The 21251-nt window shown below is 39.9% G+C and overlaps 2 protein-coding genes across 2 annotated transcripts; one reads left to right on the forward strand and one right to left on the reverse strand.

The window, feature by feature from the left end:
* Positions 1-9724: 9724 nt before the first annotated feature.
* On the forward strand, positions 9725-13810 carry LOC110683071 (50S ribosomal protein L13-like). The gene is made up of 5 exons (XM_021859417.1): positions 9725-9929; positions 11026-11097; positions 11860-12026; positions 12363-12474; positions 13316-13810. Exons 1-5 carry the CDS (start codon positions 9891-9893, stop codon positions 13532-13534), a joined length of 609 nt encoding a protein of 202 aa, XP_021715109.1. The 5' UTR covers positions 9725-9890; the 3' UTR covers positions 13535-13810.
* Positions 13811-16576: 2766 nt separating this feature from the next.
* On the reverse strand, positions 16577-21157 carry LOC110683072 (CRM-domain containing factor CFM3, chloroplastic/mitochondrial-like). The gene is made up of 9 exons (XM_021859418.1): positions 19769-21157; positions 19075-19495; positions 18859-18989; positions 18227-18574; positions 17955-18111; positions 17586-17878; positions 17446-17505; positions 17256-17348; positions 16577-16794 (listed from the first exon to the last, which is right to left on the reverse strand). The coding sequence occupies exons 1-9, from the start codon at positions 20846-20848 to the stop codon at positions 16696-16698; spliced, it is 2682 nt and encodes an 893-aa protein (XP_021715110.1). The 5' UTR covers positions 20849-21157; the 3' UTR covers positions 16577-16695.
* Between the last annotated feature and the right edge of the window lie 94 nt (positions 21158-21251).

Consider the following 21251-nt stretch of genomic DNA (forward strand, 5'->3'; position numbering starts at 1 on the left):
CAGACCCTGATCATTTTTAGCTAAGTATAAGGGGGGTGACTGTGTGCTTTGGAACCAGTCGGCCCTCTTCTATGGAGAGTAGCCGACTATATATCCAGACGGCATGCCCCTATGGTGATAGAGTAAAATATTCAATGGAGAGTAGCCGACTGTAATGGTACAGGCGGCATGCCCCTCTGAAAGAGTAAAATACTCAATGGAGAGTAGCCGACTGTAAAGGTACAGGCGGCATGCTTTGAAGATAGAGTAAAATACTCAATGGAGAGTAGCCGACTGTAAAGGTACAGACGGCATGCCCCTCTGATGATAAAGTGAAATACTCAATGGAGAGTAGGCGACTGTAAATGTATAGGTGGCCTGCCCCTCTTAAGTAAGAATAAAAATTAAACATGGACAGTAGCCGACTGTTTGTCAGTAGGCATGCCCCTCTTAAGTAAAAATGAAAACTGAGTATGGAGAGTAGACGACTGTTTGTTAGTAGGCGTGCCCCTCTTAGTACAAAATTGAATATTAAGTATGCAAACTTTTATTAAGTAGCCCTTGACTATTTATATCATTCAAAAGAAATATTTCTTAAGATTATCTGCATTCCAAGTTCGAGGCAACGGTTGGCCGTCTGGTGTTTCCAGACGGTAGGTACCGTCCCTGACCTCTTCACAGATTCGGTAGGGTCCTTCCCAGTTGGGAGTTAGTTTTCCAGACTCATTAGCCCTTCCAACTGCTTCCATTTTCTAAGTACAAAGTCCCCCACTTTGAGTGGACGCCTGTGTACTTTTTTGTTGTATGATCTAGTCATTCTCAGGCGGTAAATTTCATGGCGCAAGACAGCATTGCCCCTCCTTTCAGGAAGTGAGTCTAATGCCAGGCGCATGGCTTCCCAGTTTGCCTCTTCGTCATATAGCATTACTCAAAGAGTCGGCTCGTAGTGTTCTATTGGAAGAACAGCTTCCGCACCATAAGTTAGGAGGAATGGAGTTTCTCCAGTCGCCCCTTTTTCAGTCGTCCTAATGGCCCAGAGAACATGTGGTAATTCATCCGCCCATAGGCCGCCTGCTCGTTCAATATTTTTCTTGAGACCGTCTGAGATGATTTTATTAAAGGCTTCTACCTGGCCGTTTGCTTGTGGACGGCCGACAGATGCAAAGTAGTGTGCAATTCCTTGGTCACCCAACCAGCTTTTGAGAACAGGCGTCTCAAATTGGAGACCATTATCAAAAACCATAGACACGGGAACCCCGAACCGAGTGATGACATTTTTCCAAATGAATGAAATTACATCCTTCGTCTTGATTCCCTTTACAGCCTCCGCCTCTACCCATTTAGTGAAGTAGTCGACGGCAACAAGTATGTACCTCCTTCCGCCTGTAGCAGGCATATATGGACCCAGAATATCCATGCCCCACTTAGCAAACGGTAGTGGGCTATGAATGGTAGCGAGGTCAGTAGCCGGACGGTGAATTAGCTTGCCAAACCTTTGGCACTTGTCACATTTTTTCACCATCACCATCGCATCTGCTTCTAAAGTAGGCCAAAAGTAGCCCTGCCGCCTTGCCCGTTGAGCAAGCGTCCTACCGCCTATATGGGAAGCACAGTAACCAGAGTGAAGATCGTCCAGTATCTCTCGCCCCTTTTCTGGAGTAACACACTTTAAGAAGGGTTGAAGGTACCCCCTTTTGTGAAGTTCTCCCTTTATTATTTCAAAGCTGGTTGCTCGTTTTTTCAGTGCTGCCGCCTGTTGATGATCATCCGGCAGGGTACCATTTGTCAGATATGCCCTGATTGGATCCATCCAGGTTGAGCTTCTGTCTAAGATTCCAATAGGTTCTTCCTCAATGCTTCTCCTCTCCATTACTTCCAAAAATACAGTTCGAGGAGTATCACAGGAGGCGGATGATGCTAATTTTGAAAGTGCATCCGCCTGGTTGTTTTCTGATCTCGGCACTTGGGTCAGATGGAAATCCTCAAGGGAGCCGACTTCTTGTCGGACCGCCTGTAAATACTTGATCATGGCCGGATGGGTTGCTTCGTATTCGCCATTGTACTGACTCACTATCAATTGTGAATCGGAACAGGCGTCTATTTTTCTTGCCCCTGCCGCTTTGCACATGCGGATTCCGGCTAGTAAAGCTTCATATTCTGCCTCATTGTTTGAGGCCTGAAAACTGAAGCGTAGAGCATACTCGTACCTGTCGCCCTCTGGCGACTGACATATGACGCCTGCTCCACAACCATTTGAAGTAGAGCTTCCATCCACATATACCTTCCAGACTTGGTCTGGAACTTGAGAGTCAGGAGGACGAGTCATCTCAACAATAAAGTCAGCAAAGGCTTGCCCCTTCACTGCTTTTCTAGGCTCGAAGGTAACTTCGAGGCTCTGTATTTCTATGGCCCATTTGATCATTCGGCCTGACGACTCCATGATGGTCAGTGGCCGCTTGATAGGTTGGTCTGTATACACGACGACTGCATGTGCCAAAAAGTAGGGCTTCAATTTTTTAACAGCCATGAAGAGTGCAAGACCAAATTTCTCCACTAAGGGATACCTCAACTCGGCATTTTTCAGTACGTGACTGACAAAGTAGACCGGGAGCTGACAGCCGTCTCTTTCAGCAAGGAGAACAGCGCTTAACGCATGATCAGAGACGGCCAGGTACATGTAGAGTACTTCTTTGGGCAAAGGGCTGACCAGCCTCGGCAAGGAATGCAAGTGAACTTTCAATTTCAGGAAGGCCGCCTCAGCATCCGGCCCCCATTCAAACCTTGCCTTTTTCTTAATTGCCTGGAAAAAGTATAGGCATTTGTCGCCTGATCGGCTTAGAAATCTTCCCAAGGCCGCCAGACAACCTGTTAACTTCTGAACCTCTCGGATGGTACGAGGCGACTGCATGTCGATGACCGCCTGCACCTTCTCAGGGTTCGCCTTTATTCCTCTCTGATTGATAAGGAATCCGAGAAATTTCCCAGACTCAACTCCAAAGAAACATTTCCTGGGATTGAGCATGACATGGTGCCGCCTGAGTGTGGCGAAAGTTTCTCGAAGGTCCGACAGATGATCTTTCTGAAGTTTAGACTTGACAATCATATCATCAATATATGCCTCGACATTTCTCCCAATCTGATCAAAGAACACAGTGTTTATCATTTGCTGGAAAGTGGCCGGGGCATTCTTAAGACCAAACGGCATGACCGTGTAACAGTATAACCCCTGATCAGTGACGAAGGCCGTCTTCTCCTGATCTTTCTTCCATAAAGGAATTTGATGGAAACCAGAGTAGGCGTCCATAAAGCTCATCAAAGCATGGCCGGCTGTTGAGTCGACCAGGTTATCAATTTTAGGTAGAGGGTAACTGTCTTTGGGGCACGCCTTGTTTAAGTCTGTGTAGTCTACACACATTCGCCAGGTGCCATTCGGCTTTTTAACAAGCACCACATTTGCAACCCTGTCTGGGAAGTAACATTGCCGAATGAACCCTGCATCAAGTAATTTTTTAACTTCGGCGGCTGCCGCCTGACTTCTTTCTTCGCCATGGTTCCGCTTCTTCTGCCGTACCGGCTTCTTTTTCGAATCCACGGCCAGTTTATGTACCGCCAGATCAAGACTAATGCCTGGCATTTCATGGACTTCGAATGCAAAGATGTCCTTGTATTCTTTCAATAGTTTGTGCAAGTCGTCACCCAGGTCCCTTAGAGCAGTCGTCCCAACCTTGATTGTTCTGTCAGGACGCGAGTCATCTAAGATCAGGTCCGTATGCTCACCAGCTGGCTGAGGGCGGAATTCATCCGACCGCTCTTCTGCCAATGATTGTTATTTTCTGTCTTTTCTTGCGGCCCCTGTCTGGGATGCCTTTCTCTTCTTGCCGCCTGCTTCTTGAACATGCGCACTCTCCTTAACATTGTCAAGGTCTATTTTTTTACCTCTCGACCCAGTGGCCATAACAGTGGGCTTGACATTTGAGAGATAGCACTCTCGGGCCATCCTCTGATCTCCCCTTAGGGACCCGACTGTTCCATTATCCCTCTCAAACTTGAGCAACATAAGAGATGGGATTATAACAGCCTTGGAATTATTCAGGGTTGGTCGTCCCAGAATCATGTTGTAGGCCGAGAGTTCTTCTACTACCAGGAACCGGACTACCATGTGTCGTCCTTCCCCTTTTTCGCCCAGGCGGATGGGTAAATCCACTCGTCCCACTGGGTGGACGACTCCTCCTCCAAACCCTACTAAAGGGTGGGATGCCGGATGTATGCAATCAGTCTAATATTTTAGTTTCGACAGACATTTGCTACTGATGAGATCTGAGGAGCTTCCGGTATCTATGAGGATTTGGCCAACTCTCTGGTTGGCCACTTTTACATTCAATAACGATAGGGTCGTCATGCGGCCCTCTTACCCCTCCTAGATCTTCTTCAGTGATGACAATCTCAGGAAATAAATATTTGGAGGGTCGTTCTTGGTGAACGGAATTTACATCTAACCGTCTGATATTGTCTTTGTTGCCCCTAATAGTGGGGCCGCCTCCTGAGAAGCCGCCTGCAATGGTGTAGACGTCTGCATCATTTGTATCGGAGCTGTCGGCCTGTTGATTCTTTTTGGCCGACTGCTTTTTCGAGGAAGTGTTCCCCGTAGATTTCTTGACATAAGTGTCAAGATCACCTTGCTCAGCCAAGCGGTCCAGATACCGCATGAGACTGATGCATTCATTAGTGTGATGACCAACATCTTCATGATAATCACAGAATTTTTCTTGGTTCCGGTTGTTTGCAGAACCCTTCATGGTGACCGGCTTCTCAATTGAGATCCGTCCCTTGATTTCCTTTAGGATAAATTGGCTATCCTTGTTAAACGCATACTTTGGGGAGTATGGTTTGAATTCTTTTTTCTTCTTCTGGGCCGGCTGTTTAGAGGAATCAGCCGCCCAGACCTCTTTTCTCTTCTCGTCTTTGTTTGACGACTGTTTCTGTCGTCCTTCTCTTTTGTCGGACCTTCTCCCGTCTGACTGTTTTACCGTACTACAAAGATCAGTCGCCTGTATATAGGCTTCCGCTTCAATCAAGGCCTCTTGAAGAGTCGCCACCCTCTTGCGGACCAAATCAAATTTGAAGGTTGACCCGTCTTTGAGACCTCTGAAAAAGTCAGTATAGGCTACTTCATCCGGTAACCCTTGAATCTGTATTCTCATCAGGTTAAACCGCCTGATGTAAGAACGAAGCCCCTCCTTCTCGCCCTGCTGAATTGTTCCTAAATCAAGGGTCGTCTTCTTCGCAGGGATGTTCATGGCGAAGTTGGAGGTGAATAAGTAAGCAAGCGTCTTGAAGTTATTTACACAACCAGTCGGCAGGTTGCCGAACCATTGTTGTGCGATTCCTTTGAGAGTCGCTGGGAAACACTTGCACCAAGTGGGATCATCCAACCCTTGAAGGTACATCAGGTTGGTGAATGCCATCAGATGGTCTTCTGGGTTAGTAGTGCCGTCATAGGCGCCTACTAATACATTTTTCACTTTGGCCGGCTGAGCGGCTTCAGTAATTTCCTTGGAGAAGGCCGACGGCTGTTCACCAAGTCTAAGCAACCGTAGCTGCCAGTCCATAGGTTGGACATTTTTTGTTGCATGTCCACCAAACGGAGGTGGCTGTAAAAAATACTGTTGTTGCGGTACAAACGGTAAGTTTGGTACCGCCTGGTCGTTATGAAAGCCGGACTGACAGGAGGTGCCGCCTGACTAACTCTCATGATACGACTGAGTATGCCTCATCGAGGTATTTCGCAGACTGTCTTGGAAGTATGAAGTAGAGGCCGACTCTGACAATCGGGCACTCTTCTTCTGCTCTAGCAGTAGCCGAGCGTCTGTGTATATTTTCCTCGACCCGTCCGCCTGAATATGACGAACAGGTGTCCTATTTCCTGGAGTAGGAAAACAGTATTTTGTGAAATCAAGGGCAGGTGGCTCCCACTTCCTAGATTTAGGATGAGGGGTCGCCTCTCGCCCTTGAACTGGCTTCCTCTTCCGTGAAGTGGAGGGTTTCTTAGCCGACTGCTCCTTGTCCAGAGCAGGCGGCTTCTTGTTGATCAACTCTTGAATTTCTCCCTTGAAGTCCCTCATGAAGGTCATGAGTTCGTCCCTTGTGATGGGAGCAGACCCATCAGTCGGCTGCTGCCGAACAGGCGGTGCGCCTGCTGGCTCGCTTCCAGTTTGAAGATGTTCCCGTTCCCTCCTTTCGGTATGACGGGTACGTCGGGCCCTTAGGGTCCCGTCTGAAGCTGTGTGAGCTTCAACTTCAAATTCATTCTCAGTATCGCGGTCCGACTGAACTAGAGGATCGTCCAGGGGACGTCTCTGTTCAGGAGCCGGTACAAACGTGGGTGCCATCTCAAAAGTACTCTCCCCACGACGGCGCCAAAATGTTTCGGGGTTTTCTGATGTCCTGCGAGAGAGTTACAATTCTGAGACTGGAACCGGACGCCTGTACCTGCAAAACAAACGGATGCTCCGGATGGTTGGAGATCCGCCTCCGACGGTCAAGTTAGTACTTGATTAAGGAGTAATTAATGCGGAAATTAAAGTGATTGGGTCTCTCTAGGTGAGAGTGTTTAATGTGTGTAATCTGCGTTGTTCGTGTAATCTCCCTTAATGAGGATTAAGGGAGGTATTTATAACCTCGGGAAACGTGCCAATCTAGGTTTAGGTTAACCTTGGGCTGATTGGGCTTCCCTCGGAAGTTGGGCCTAGGTGACCGGCTTCTCCATTAGGCATGGAGTATGCCACGTGTCATGACATAATAAGTCCAGTGGTGGACGAATAAGCGTGTGCCACGTGGCAAGCCCTGAGATGTCCAACTGGGGGACACTTGGCAGGACCTGATTGGCCCACGTGGCGCATTCCGATTGGTGGGAGCAAAATCCCCTAATCAATTAGCATGCTTAATTGCGCGAGAGTGAGTTGGGTGTGTTGATCGTTCCTAATTGAGATCATGATCATCTAATTGCAATTTGTTATTGAATTCATTTATGTAATTGGATTCCCCTTTCCCTAGTATCTTGTTAATTGCTTTAAGTAGTGTTTTAGTTGTTTCTATCTCTATCTCACAACCTTCCTACTAGTTTAACTAACTCAAATTAATACACTTAGTCTTTGTGGTTCGACCCTAGCTTGCCACTATCTAGTGTGAACTTGATAGAGAAAGGTTAGGGTTACAAATTGTAAATTTGATCTAGGATAGTAGACCACGACGTATTATCCGGCGATCAATGAGCATATGGGAGTCTTGGGATTTGCTTCACCTAGTTTAGGAATGTTGGTTTTGTCTTTACTTTGAGTACTCATAACAATGCTACTATTTTTATAAGAATTAATAAAAGAAAGTTGAGTTTTCTGCTACAAGTTTTGTTATTGAGTTAAGTATTTTGAGTAGCCTCGCGTAATCACGCGTCGGTAACACGCCTAAATCTATCTCTACAGTATAATTATACGTGTTATACTGGTATTTCCGTAGAGGGAGATTTGGGGGTGTTACACATGATAGCATGTATTTTCATTTCGAAAGGACTCATATTCATCATAATTGTATACTGACTAACAAGATCAAGCAAAGACTGACCAGTAGAGATTCAAGGACTCAAACCACAGTTCAAATGCAAAAAATTAACAAGAATTAAATAGACAAAAAATAAATAAATTAGGGTTCGAAGAGTTATACGCCGCAGGGTCACTTGTCAGCAAACCATTCGAGGTGAAATTCCCTCAGAAATGCCAGATAGCCTTCGTTAAGATTCTCTAGATCAACAGGTAAGCCGGATTTGACCCTTTTCATCCCCGAAAGGGAGCCCTTCTTCTGCTACTTGGAATTCAGGGACTTGGCTTTCTTAAGCACCGCCTTTGAACGGGGAATTGGCCCATCAGCTTTAGACCGAGCCTGAACAACCGTCCCAGATGCCTCCCCAGCAACCTCACCTTCCAGATCTATCACATCAACACCCTTTTTAGGGCTCTTGTCTCCCAGATCTGACTTCGGCTCACTTTCATCATCTAATGAAATATACTCAGTAAGCTTCGCACAGCGAATGTCACTCCGACAGAGAGGCCTCATCCTAACGCGACGAACAAGTTTCATTTTCCCAGTTCCCCGTTCACAGATGTACCTTGTGGCTCCAGGAGGTAGATCATCTTTCAGTTCTTCTGGTGGGAGATTCTCATAGCAAAAAAGGGAAGCGTCTTCAGGGTTAGAGGAACTCATTTTGGTGAAGATTGTACGATAGATCTGGGAATAGGAAAGGTGTGATGCTGAAAGAGGTGAGGTTGCGGAGAAGGAGAGCAGTGAAGCAGAATTAGGGTTTCGAAGGAACTAGAAAGGGGATGAAGTAAATTTATTTGCAGATGAGAGAGAAGAGTGGCCATGTAGTTAATGCCGGTAGGTGGAGAGATGGCAATGAATGCAGCAGTTAGGAAGATGAACAAGTTTTGTTCTTCAATCTGATGAATGAATAAATATGGATGAGTTAGGGTTTGATGAATTTTTGTTGCGAACGATTAAAAGATGATAAGATATTAGGAGAGTAATTAATTTTAGGTTAGTATAAATCCACCCATTAATCAGAGTATAAAAGGGTAATATGGTAAATTATACTTAAAAAACTTACTATAAAAGGAAAAAAAAAACTTGTTGCAAGAAATGTGAAGCAACCATAAATGGCAATGTTGCACGAAATAAGAAACGGAGGGAGTATATTGAAATTCAAAATTGAAATGAACATGAAATATTTCAAGATAACAAAAATATGAACATTTATCAAATTCTAATAATCTTATGTTAATATGTGATATTGTGATTGACGACATACTATTATGTGATTGAACATTAACCAAAATAAAAATGAACATTCATCAAAATAATTTTACATCCAAACTATGAAAAAGAATGACTTATTACGTGAATGGCTATGTACTAATATATATAGATAAATGTATATTATTACATGAATGACTATGTACTAATAAATAAATGAACATTTATATTAATCATCTACTAACATGTGAATGACAGTAAACTAATATATAAATGAACATTTATCAAAATGGAAATGAACTTTCATCCAAAAAAAAAAAAAATCACAATGAACTAAATTTATTAATACTTTCTCCGAAATCTTTGTTTTTCTTCTCTAAACCTATTTCCTTCTCTCTGCAAAATTTTTTGATGATGTATTGGTTTAATTTATTAGTTTTTGAAAAAAATTACTAAAATTATAGTATAATACTTACGTACATTTTCCATGCTTGATGTTTCGATTATGTTCATCAAATACAATTGCAACCAAAAAATTTAGTAAAACCTAGGGTTTATACTATTTTTTCGTTCCAAATATGCACAAAATCACTTACTCTTTTGAATTTTCGACCTTGTTTTGTTGAATTCTGTAGTAATTGAACAATTCTTTGTAATAATTTCGTAATAATTTCACAATTAAAGCTTTTGACGAGAGAGAAAATACAGAAAAATATAGAGGAGGTACAAGCAAAGTTACTGTGCTATGGTGATTAAACACGTTGTTGGGGGGGGGGGGGGAGGGGGTAGGAATAGTTGGCTAGTCTTGGGTGTAGGAATATAGAAATAGGTCGCTAAACATATTTAAAAAAAAAGACCCGAAATTGGCACGGTTTGGCCCAGCCCAGCCCACTCTACTGTGAAATACAGTACGAAGTAGAACAAATTTATACGAGTATATGAAGTACACATACGGAGTATCAGTCTAATTCTTCCTTATTGGTATTTCTCTCTTTCTCTTCAAGGGTTTAACAGTCCCCTCATATCAGCAACCTTCCATTCTTCAAGTAGCTTGCTTTCTCCTTCGTTTTGTATTTCTTTCAAGATCTGTTCTTACATCTGCGTTCAATATGAAGATGGTTACTGGAGCCTTCAATAGCAACATGAAGGTAATCTCATCTCTTCTTTTCCTTCTGATTTTTACTTTTACTTATCATTTGCTTCAATTTGTACATTATCACTTCGAATTCTTGGATTTTTGGGGTACCCTTTTTGATTTCTGGGTAAAATTTAAGTACCTATGTCGTTTTTTGGTACTTGAAAAGACCCACTATTGAATGCGCGCAATGTGTTTGTGAAAATGCCCAAAAGAACTGTGGTGTAATTAGATGTATCATTGCTTTGGTTGATGATTGTTAGTTGTACTACTTGAACTATGGAAAAATGGGTAAGTTTTAGAAATTCACGTGTTTTGGTAAATTAGGTAGCTTTTTGTATTGGATTTGGGAATGGCTTTTGTTGAATTTCTTGGTGATTAGCGAATGAGGATATGGAGAAAGCTAATCGGTTGTCGAAACATAATGTTGATCATTGATGCAACATTTGTGTCGATTGAGGAGTTCATCTGTCACCTTTGCGATTATACTTCAGCATCCAATTATCTGCAGAGTCAAGGCTTGTTTTCATTCAAAGTACTGTCATGCTGATAGGAATTTTTCGAAACCATAATAGTAGGCATACCTTCTCTTGGAATATGGTAGTGGATGCTGTGTTTAGCTATGTGTCTCGCTTGATCGTGTTTAAGATTTGTGATCATTCAATATTGGACTGATTGCATTTGCAATGTTTTGAAGAGATAAGTTGTATTTTATAGCCTTCATTGGGAAAATTCCTGTTACATCTAATTATATCTGGATGTTCAAGTACTGTTGTTATGCAGAATCTGGGCTTCTTTTAATTCTAGTACTTTCATGCTTTATTCATTCACAATGAGAATTTTTGAGACTAGAGTTTGGTAGGCATATCTTATTCTTGGAATCTATTAGCTGATGTTGTGTTTGGCTATGTATCTTGTTTGAACATGTTTAAAAATTCGTGCTCATTCACTCTTGGACTGATTTGCATTCCAATGTATTGAAGGGATGATATGCTATTAATTTTCTTCATTGAGATAATTCCCTGTTGTATATGATTTTCTGTGCAGATTCAAGTATTATAGTCAACTTATATGCATTTTCTGGCATACTATATTTTTTCTTTTTGCAGAGAGCCCTTGCTGGCTTGAGGCGTATTGATTTGGATGGTTTGCGTTGGAGGGTTTTTGATGCCAAAGGCCAGGTTAGAATCTTTTTTCCCGTTAAATGATGTCACATAAAACTCAATAACCTTAGAATTACTTTCCATTATAGATTACTAATATAGATGATGCTACTCCCTCCCCCCCCCCCCTCTCTCTCTCTCTCTCTCTCTCTCTCTCTCTCTCTCTCTCCCCTTCTACGCTGTAATGAATTTGCCTCATATGGATGATTGAAAAACTGTGCATTATTTTCATTAATTCTTGTTGCATGTTTTTGATCATCTATATTAGTAATCTATAATGGAAAGTAATTCTAAGGTTATTGAGTTTTATGTGACGAAGTATGAGGGTGTTACTTAAGTACTATTTTTATTTAATTTCTATTAAATGTTCACTTTGTTGAGGTTAGCTTGCCAATCCTATATTCATAGGTAAAAGCTATGTTTGTTTTTGGATCCTTATTTTCAAACAAACTAGTATCATTTTCGGCATCTTTGAAAAGAAAATATATATATACAACGGTCAAACTTCAAACAAAATAGAAAGTATGGGTAGATCTATAATGTAGTTGAGTTGGACCCTTGAAAATAATAGATGATTCATCAATTGATCTGCTTAGTTTTCCTCTACTGTATCTATCTTGCTTAACCATCTTCAAGCTCCCTTCCTCCAGTTTGAAGGAAGCTCAGATCTACTATCTTTTAATACTCCACGTTGACTTACATTATTGTTATATCTCAGTGATGTCTTGTACTTTGAATTTGTATTGATTTTTCTGTAATAGTTCTGTCGCTTTTGCTTAGGTTCTTGGGAGGTTAGCATCTCAAATTTCTACTGTGATCCAAGGGAAAGATAAACCTACATATGCTCCTAATCGTGATGATGGAGATATGTGCATTGTCCTCAATGCAAAAGACATCTGTGTTACAGGGAGGAAACTTACAGATAAATATTATCGATGGCACACTGGGTAAGCTCCTTGGACAACTTGGGTATGAATATGATGGATACTATGCTGGGTGGTGGAGTGATTCTTCCGTGTTATTTGCTTAACGTAGAAAGTTTTGTAGATGGCAATCAGGCAATAACTTTGTCTGATGCTTTGTCTTACAAGTTTAGTAGATTACTCCGTAATAGTGATCGTACAAAGATAGTTTCAAAGTTCAAACTATTTTTTATTTTTTTTTTGGGGGGGGGGTTTATGAGATGCAGGAAGGGAAAATGAAGATAGGTGTTGTTTTTTTTTTTTTCTTTTTTTTTTTAAAAAACCTTTTTATGCTTATGTTTGTCTATATTGGTTTTATAGGTATGTGGGCCACCTCAAGGAAAGAAGTTTAAAGGATCAGATGTCCAAGGATCCTACTGAAGTTATTCGTAAAGCTGTCCTGCGCATGCTTCCTAGGAATAAATTACGTGATGTAAGTATTACATCTTGAGCCTAAACACTTACTTTATGAAGTTCGTTGGGAGATCTCATGATATAGTTGTTTATTTTTTAGTCCTTTAACACTTTCCCTTCTACCGTCTGTATTAGATTTGGCATATGGGTCATTCGGGTCGGGTTGGGTCGATTTGGGTTTCGGGTCAACTTCGGGTCAGGTGTCGGGTCGGGTCAATTTCGGGTCAAGTATGTTCAGGTCATATTCGAATCAGGTTAAAATCTGGTCGGGTCATGTTCGGGTTGTTTTATTTGTGAATCAAGCTCAAATCAATAATTTTATGCGGAGTATATATTTTGTTATTGTTATAATAAAAACTATTAATTCAGTTTATGAGCTTAGCTACGGTTGAAGATGAACAATTTGAGTTATTTTTGGTACAAGACATTTTAAGTTCAATTATAAGGTAATTTTAGTTCAGGGCATTACGGGTATCGAGTCTGTTTGAGTCAATTTCGGGTATCGGGTCTCTTCGGATCAAACACTTTGGGTCGGGTCTGTTTGGGTGTTGGGTTAGGATCGGGTCAACTCCATTTTCAGGTTGGGTATGGGTTGGGTTGGGTCAATTTTGGGTTTCGGGTCAATGTTTTTGGGTTAATTCAGGTCATCGGGTCTGGGTCAGAATTGCCGGGTCTAGTCTGTATGTTCTATTGTTTTCCCTTCTTATTACTTCATATTTGCCTTGTATTCTACTAGTTAATGTAATTATATTGTGTGACATGATGCCTATTTGGTATGTACAGCTAATATCAACCATTTTGCTGATCTGTGAAGGAATCAATTAGAAAAACCTGCTTACTTTTGACTCTAATGGATGCAGGATAGAGATCGCAAACTTAGGATATTTACTGGCGATGAACACCCATTTGCTGATAAACCCCTTGAGCCATACATTATGCCTCCTAGACAAGTGCGAGAAATGAGGCCCCGTGCTAGAAGAGCTTTGATTCGTGCCCAAAAGAAGACAGAGCAACAAGGTGTTAACACAATGAGCAAGAATGGAAAGAAGGAAGAAGAAAAGGCAGAAGTGAGTGTGTGATTCTGAGGCATGTTATTTATTTAATCAATAGACTGATGTATATTTGAATGCCACAATCATGGGTTTCACTCGTGAAAGGAGGGATAATAACCGCTATGTGGTTTGTGTGGCATTGGAAGAAATTTTGCTTTGCTTTTGTTTTCATTTTTACTAGTACTGATTACTATGTCCTATTTTCTAAAGATGATGCCCCAAATCAAAGACTTGTGTTAGCTCGATAAAATGGTAATAACAGGTCCCATTGATGTTCATTATGTGGACAAATTTTCTGTCTGATTGACGACTTCAACCCGTTCAATGTTTCAAGTTTAATTGCATCCTTTTCTGCTAAGGCCTTACAGGATTAGTGATTGCAACATGCACTCTAGTCTACATTTTGGTCCAATAATATGTATTCTACAGACATCTACCTGCCAATTTTACATTGTAAACTATCATGACGATTGATTTTGTAATGGCACCAATTACCTACCATTAGACTAATCTTTGTTTGGTAGGTAATTTCCGTCAAAAAATTACCTACCAAGCAAAGATTAGTCTAATGGTAAGGTTTGTCATCGGGAAACTTCACTAGAGGTACTTTGGGGTGGGGATTCTCTTACCCTTCTCCCCTCCCCCACCCCCCTTTCCCAAAGGACCTAACCCGCTAATTTGGGCTGGGTTGATCAGTGAGAGGTTCCAGCGTGATATGGCCCTCCTTACCTATCAAAAATTGATTTTGCAATGGTGATTGTAATGTTAACCTCAGGGATTCCTTTTAAAATTCAAGCATATTCAGTATTTGCTGACTGCTGGGCATGTGTTGAGCTAGATTATGGATAAATAAGGAAGTTAAATTTTCCGATGAAACAATTAAAATTGTGAAATCAGGCAGACTAAATCATCTGTGGTAGTATTGTCACTCATTAAAACTTCAAGAGCAATTTAACAATGGCTTAATTTGCTTCCATAAACGTAAACTACGCGCGGAAGCCAGGTAAAAATAAGGCTGTAATGGTGATGAGTTTTGGCTGTATAATCCAACAACACATTTTAAGAAAACATAATTATTACGTTGCGATTTTAAGCACATAGTTCACTTGGTAGTTGGTACCAGCATGTCATATTTCTGTGGAAAAGACAGGTTTCATTATAACTGCACAAGCAATGGTTTTAGCTTTTAAGACTGAAAATAGTTCATAACAGGATTACTTCGTATAAAGCCGAATTTTTGTTTATAGCTTAAATAACCGAAAAGGGTACACACTACATAGCCAAAGCTTTCTATTGGTTGAGAGGAATTGGCGCACTTGGTCCCACTTGAATATTTTAGAATTCCAGTTTGAAAATTTTGCGAACGAAAAAATTTGAATTTTGAATTTAATTGTATATATGACGGTGACTAATGTTAGAGGATTGGCGAGAAGATACTATGGCGGATTGGCGGGGCGACGACGGTGTTGTATGAGGTGTTTGATAGGAAGGTAAGGGACGGTCGGCAGAATCAGAGAGATGTGGTTTTAGAAATGATAAACAACAATGGAGGGTGAAATCATAGGCAAACTACGACGAGGTGAGCGAGCGGAGTAGATGACGGAGAACGGAGGAAAACTATACTGGGTGAAAGAGCATCTTTTCAACAGAAGAAACATGGTTTAATTCTCCATTTGTATTGTGCTAGTATTGAAATTGGTATGAAATTTTTAAATAATTCATCTTTTGTATTATTTTAGTATCAAAATATTAGATGTGGTATCATTTTGGAATCAACATGTAAATAAATAAATAAATTTGTTTGTTATAAATGTGAAAATAAAGTTATAAGAATTGCATTACATTAATGGTTGAAGAAAGAAATATACAGTAGAAGACTATTACAAGAGGTTTAATGCCACCATTTAGCAGAAAAGGCTAAAAAAAATTACAATGCAAAAGAGGAAGACATATATCAATTTGATGAAATATCTTTCATTGTTTATGGCATCAAACATTTTGGTTAGGAACTGTTGGTTATTTACATCATAATTCAATTCTTTCCTTGAGAATTTTTCTATCAACACATTGAGAGCTTCAAAAATTTTCTTTATCATTACATTTTCCACCTTTTTTATTTTTTTACCAACTCATTCCCACTTTCGGGTCGTTTTCTATTCTACGATCGTCCTCTTCACAATCCTTAAACACCTCACTTAGATCAATATTTCTTTCTGAATTGCCCTCCACATTCACCACTATATAATAACCCTACAAAATAAAACTCACAAATCATTCTCCACAAAGACCTCCGAAAACTACATATATCACTTAATTATACCACAGTAATTATATTGATACTAAAAAAATTCATATCCATTAATATTGGTTATAATTTTCAAAACTCAAGAGAAAACTATATTATACTTGTACACTATTAACTATAAACCATTAACTTCCCACACAAGTGCATCGACATATTACATTAAAACTAAAACCATGGATGGCAAATTCATTGCAAAACTAAAAACATATCTTCTTCAACCCTTACAACTTCAAATCAATTATATTTCTTTGTAAAAACCTTTTCATCAAATATAACATATTCCTAATTTACTCGCTATAGCTATGTTAAATAAAGAGAAAAATTTTCAATTATACAATTTAAACCTGATCAATTGCCTTAAACTTATCTCTAATAATGTTGCCCAAAAAAGTTTCGACGTTCTTACTTTAGTTTCAATTCAACGAATTTCTTGAACTTCGTTCGCCATTGTCATAGAAATTGTTTCTAAAACTATAGAACAATACCTTGCTCGAAGAAGTAATAAGTTTTAATAAAATGGCGCTATAATTTCATTCACAACTCCTTTACCGCTCCTCTCTTCTTAGGCAGGAATCTCGCAAGCTTTTTACCGCTTAACTCTCCCGCTCAACTCTGACGTGTCGCCATACCATTGGATGTCTATGCGGGGCTACACATAGAATAACTCTATGTGTATCACCTCCCTTAAACTGAAAGTCTTTTTTAAAACTCGTCCCCAATCCCGATGTTGTGACGCACACAGTTGCTGATAAATGAATGAATGATGAGATACCAAAGGCATGGAACTGCTTTCAGTCAATTTTTGTATGTATCTTAGATATTATATACAGAGTACATTGGTAAGTTTCATACATCTGGATACCTATAATTACTCTGGTAACTTCTATGGATCTAAGTCATCTTGAGACGACTCGGCATCTATGAAAGCACTATTTTCATCTCCACTGTCATATGTTTGCAAGTAGGCCTCTTCATCTTCATCCTACAATTAAGAAAATTGAATAATTAATCAGCAAGAACTCAGTGACATTAAGGATCCCTTGGGAAAAATCCCATCCATTCCGAAAGTCAGCACTCAACTCTTAGTCTTTACCAACCCAAAAATGTGCTTGAATGCCTATTACCTCCCACACTAATGGTATGTTTGTTTAGTGTTCTTAGCAACCATTGAAGGAAGGGAAAGACAGGATAGAGAATTGAAGGGAGGGCAGAGAGAGTTGGGCATTTATATCCTTCCAAATCTTTCGAGGTTTTAAATGGATTTAATTTATTGAACGCAAAGGAATATATTCTACTCTTCCCCATTTTATGTCCATTTGAAAATGCATCATTCAATCTCCTTCTCTTTCCCTTCCCTCCAAATCCCCCTTTACCAAAACACACTATAGGTGACAAAACTATCCTATAATGTTGTACAAGCATACAAAATCCCTCTTATCTTACCTGTTCCATCTCATCATCTGAAGGAATAGAAGAATCATCCAATTTTTTATAAAACGCCATATCATCAATCTCTTTTCCATTTTTCATATCTTCCTGCAAAATTTTATACAAAAGTGGGACAACCTTAAAACTCTCTTTCAAAGATGCAACAAAATATATGTATATACTACATATAAATGAGAATACATACTATTTCAGACTTCAGCAACTCCATTTGTTCCTGTAAACTCGATATGTGATGCTTCAGTCCCTGTGTGAGTCAGTATGACAAATGTAAGAGGAATGTTTTCATTATGTCAAAATGATAAAAGACAGATCACCAGAGCTCACCTCACGTCTTTGCAGTTCGATTGACCGAGCTAATGCTTGCCTTCTTGTCAGTAGATTCCTAGGCCTCAACCGAAGAGGTTGCTGATAGTTCTTTCCTCGATATAGAATGATTGCATAGCCTCTAGTAGTTTTATCTATTGATACAAGCACACCACCACTCTCTGCCTCCAACGATATTGCAAGATGTTTAACTTGTCCAAAATTTTTGCCCCTCACAATTACCTTCACCAACTCCCTGAATTTCCAGTGCAGATGTATGTTCTCTATGGTACCATCAAAAACTTCTCGCCTCCCTGTAAAAGAAGCAGCTTTTGTAAGTAGTTCTTTAGGATGCATATATATACCTAAGAGCTAAGTTCACATGCTTACCCACAAGCAAGAAAGGTTTCATGCTTAAGCCAATTTTACGGAATACTAATCTCTCCTCATCAGTTATCGTTTCTAAATCTGTAGGGAGCTCTTCCGGTTCTAGATATCCTTGCACCTTTTCCAAAGCCTTTTCAGCCTTCTTGAGCTTCTGATTTGCCTGCAAGCAATTTAGAACGAGAAATGGTGAATCAGAGAGCATTTTTGAGAGGGTTAAATAGCTCATGTCTTTCAAATCAAGATGTGAGATCCTTTATAAAGTAACAATAACTTACAATAGCTAATTTCTTTTTATGATAATTAACCAGTGAAGCATGTCTAGCCAGAGCTGAATCTTTTATCATTTTCTCCACATCTTCATCGTCTACTTGCTTTCCCCAACGAGAGTTTGCAGCAACAGTCTCTGCAAGAGTCCCCGCGACCATAGGAACCTTGTAGTTTTTAGAGTTTGAGTTAACCAAAGCAAATGCATTCCGCCGTTCTTCTTCTTCTTGATAATTAAGCATCGACAGCCTATCCCTTTCCTTCAGCGATTTTGTTACATTTGGGGGCAAGAAGTCATTTCCTCGATAAAAGACAATGTACTCTTTATTTCTTGAGAGTAATGTCCCCCTAGTCAGTCTCTGCAATTGGAAGTTGAAAGTGCTCTAAGAAAACAGGGTATATTATAGACCCTTGCATTATTGACAAAAAGAGATCAAAGCTTTTCATTTGACACGTCAAATATAATTTTCTTCAATATGTGATGCATATTAGATTACAAGTGAAGACAAACTAGCTATGATCTTGGATGTACATAATTTAGTTAACAAAAATGAGAGGTTGCACCCTCACTTTCAAAAGGAATTAATATTAGATTTCAACTTTTCTGGAAATTCACCAAGCAAACAAACAAGATAAGTCTTACCTTCAGCTCCCAAGCCATTCTCTCATTGGAAGTATTTAAGACACCACGTTTAATGGCAATTTTGGCTATAGCACTTTTCTCCCATAACTTTACCATAGCAGCAGCCAGCCCTTGGAGATCTCTGCTCCTCCCTACCACAATCAATTGAATAATATCGCTTCAGTCAGTAAGATTTTACAATCTAAATTGTGGTCACTGTAATCATTTCTGACATACCCAAAGCAAAATGTGGATGGGTGTTCCTTGCAATCCTACGGTATTCAGTTGTTTGCGCATCTTTTAAACATTGCCGTACACCATAAGGAAGAAGTCTGAATGGAGTTTTATAACCAGGAACTACAGCTGGAAGCAAATCTGCATCAACAGGCAATGGAGGAGGGCCAGACCAGTCGACAAATCGTGGACCCAACTCATCCAACAGATTGTTGAGCTCACTTATCTCCGTCGACTCTTCTTCAGACAGTATCTTTTGAACTCTCGCAGAATCAGGGACACGTATTCCTGGATGATCTGAAACATCTACATCTATGTTTTTCTCTTTCTTATATGTTTGTACACAGTCTAGTTTGTAGGTCAATCCCCTAAATAGCACCATGGAACTACCTGATCTCCATATCACCAAGCCTCCTGTTTTACTCTAGCAAACAATATGAAAACATATCTTAAATTTACATACTCAAATACTCGAAAAGCCAAAACCAACTACACCACAAATTCATATATGAAGCATGAGTATACAGCATAACAGCAATGAAAACAACCAACTGAATCATAAACATAACCAAAAAAAAAACTACAAGCAGCTAAAAACTAAATCCAATGCATAATTATGCCACATTATATATTTTAGTCTACAAAAGTGAATAAAAATACAGGAATCAAGAAACATTATTTAGGAAAGCAATCTGACCTCAAGAACCTCATGCATCCTTTTCATATTAACCGTGGACTGCCCTTCGAATTTGAGTTTCACAACTTCATCAATCTTCCATTTGTCATGAATGGCATCCACCAAGGCTTGTGTAACACCTGCTGCCCCAACTTTTATCCTCTCTTTCATCCTCAATGCTACATTCCTCAATCTATTAAGTTCATATTCCGGAATCGATTTCTCGGCTAACCAGGTCTTGCTCTTCGAGCGCCTATCTTCATCAGCTTTCTCAGGATCGGGTACCCATGGCAACCTATCTAACCTTTTCTCTTTAATATCATTCTCACTAACAGCCTTAACTTTCCGAAAATCGCCACCATTAACATCATCATAGTTGCCTCTAGATAATGTTACTTTACTACTACTATCTTTCTGCAATAATCTAACAGTTGCAACATTTTTCTCAACATTTTCCTTGAATTCAACTATTTTCTCAGGAGCTAATTTATTCACTAAATTCCCACTAATTAACTCAGATTTCGTCAATTCCTTTTTCTCAGCAATTGAAGATGAAATCGAAACATTACCCAATTCAATGTTAACATTATTACTAACTTTATTACTCAACTTTTTATCAAATTTTCTACTAAAATTTGAAATGGGTTCTTCAATTTTGCTTCTATTATTGAAATTAACATCAAATTTAGGAGTTTGAGCAACCCCAGAAATTGATTCTACCTCCTTATGCTTTCCCACAAATTCTGACGATGAAATTGAAGGTGGGTGTTCTTCTTCCTCTTCCTCATCTTCTTCATCTTGTTGTTGCTGAATCTGCCATGGAAATTTCTGAGTATGAGAAACGGGTTTAACAGACCATTTATCACGAATTTGATCAGAAAAGCTTGGTTTTGGCTTCCTTTTCTTCTTGTAAGTATTAAGAGGTTGGGATTTCTGGGTTTCTAGTTGGATTGTATTGTTCTGTGAACAGTGAAGTTTGAAGTGGAGAGGATTGAGGAAGAAAGGAGGGAAATTGGTGTGAAGTTTAGGAGAGAGAAAGAAAGAAGATGAAGTGGGGTTTAAGAAGGGGTGACAATATTGTTGATGCCCTGAAATTGCCATAACCAGTTATCATATGAGCTTGGCAATATCTCATTTTTCAAGCGGAGGAAAGTTGGAGGGGTAGAATATGGGCTTGGCAGTTGGGCTGACCCGGTACCAAGATGCGGTCTTGAATGACATATGATGTGAGTGTTTTGACATCAATGCGCTCTTGTTTATAGGTGATAAGGATGAGGTTGTGGGCACAAAGCAACATGAATGGGTATTTGATTTTGAGGTGGCGGTGTTGCGTATCGGTGACAACTCTGACAAGAATGAGGGGTGTTTAGGGTTTAATGGCTTATGGCGGTTGATCGAGTCGTAGGATTGAAATAATGAGTTGGGGCATCTTAGAGTTTGACATGCTAAATTGCGAGTGACAATAAAATCTAGTTATTTTTGGTGTCTACACTAGTTATAAAGC

The sequence above is a fragment of the Chenopodium quinoa genome, unplaced genomic scaffold (genome assembly GCF_001683475.1).
Source record: "Chenopodium quinoa cultivar QQ74 unplaced genomic scaffold, ASM168347v1, whole genome shotgun sequence".
In the NCBI taxonomy this organism is placed as follows: Eukaryota; Viridiplantae; Streptophyta; class Magnoliopsida; order Caryophyllales; family Amaranthaceae; genus Chenopodium; species Chenopodium quinoa.

Bases quoted from the DNA above. Each gene is read 5' to 3' on its own strand.
- LOC110683072 (XM_021859418.1), bottom strand. From the start codon at position 20,848: ATGGCAATTTCAGGGCATCAACAATATTGTCACCCCTTCTTAAACCCC. The intron at 19,496-19,768 runs GTCAGATTGCTT...ATTGTTTGCTAG, and splicing joins GGATGCATGAGGTTCTTGAG to AGTAAAACAGGAGGCTTGGT. The intron at 18,112-18,226 runs GTAAGTTATTGT...AATTGCTTGCAG, and splicing joins ATAAAAAGAAATTAGCTATT to GCAAATCAGAAGCTCAAGAA.
- LOC110683071 (XM_021859417.1), top strand. From the start codon at position 9,891: ATGAAGATGGTTACTGGAGCCTTCAATAGCAACATGAAG. The intron at 11,098-11,859 runs GTTAGAATCTTT...GCTTTTGCTTAG, and splicing joins TTTTTGATGCCAAAGGCCAG to GTTCTTGGGAGGTTAGCATC. The intron at 12,027-12,362 runs GTAAGCTCCTTG...TTGGTTTTATAG, and splicing joins TATTATCGATGGCACACTGG to GTATGTGGGCCACCTCAAGG.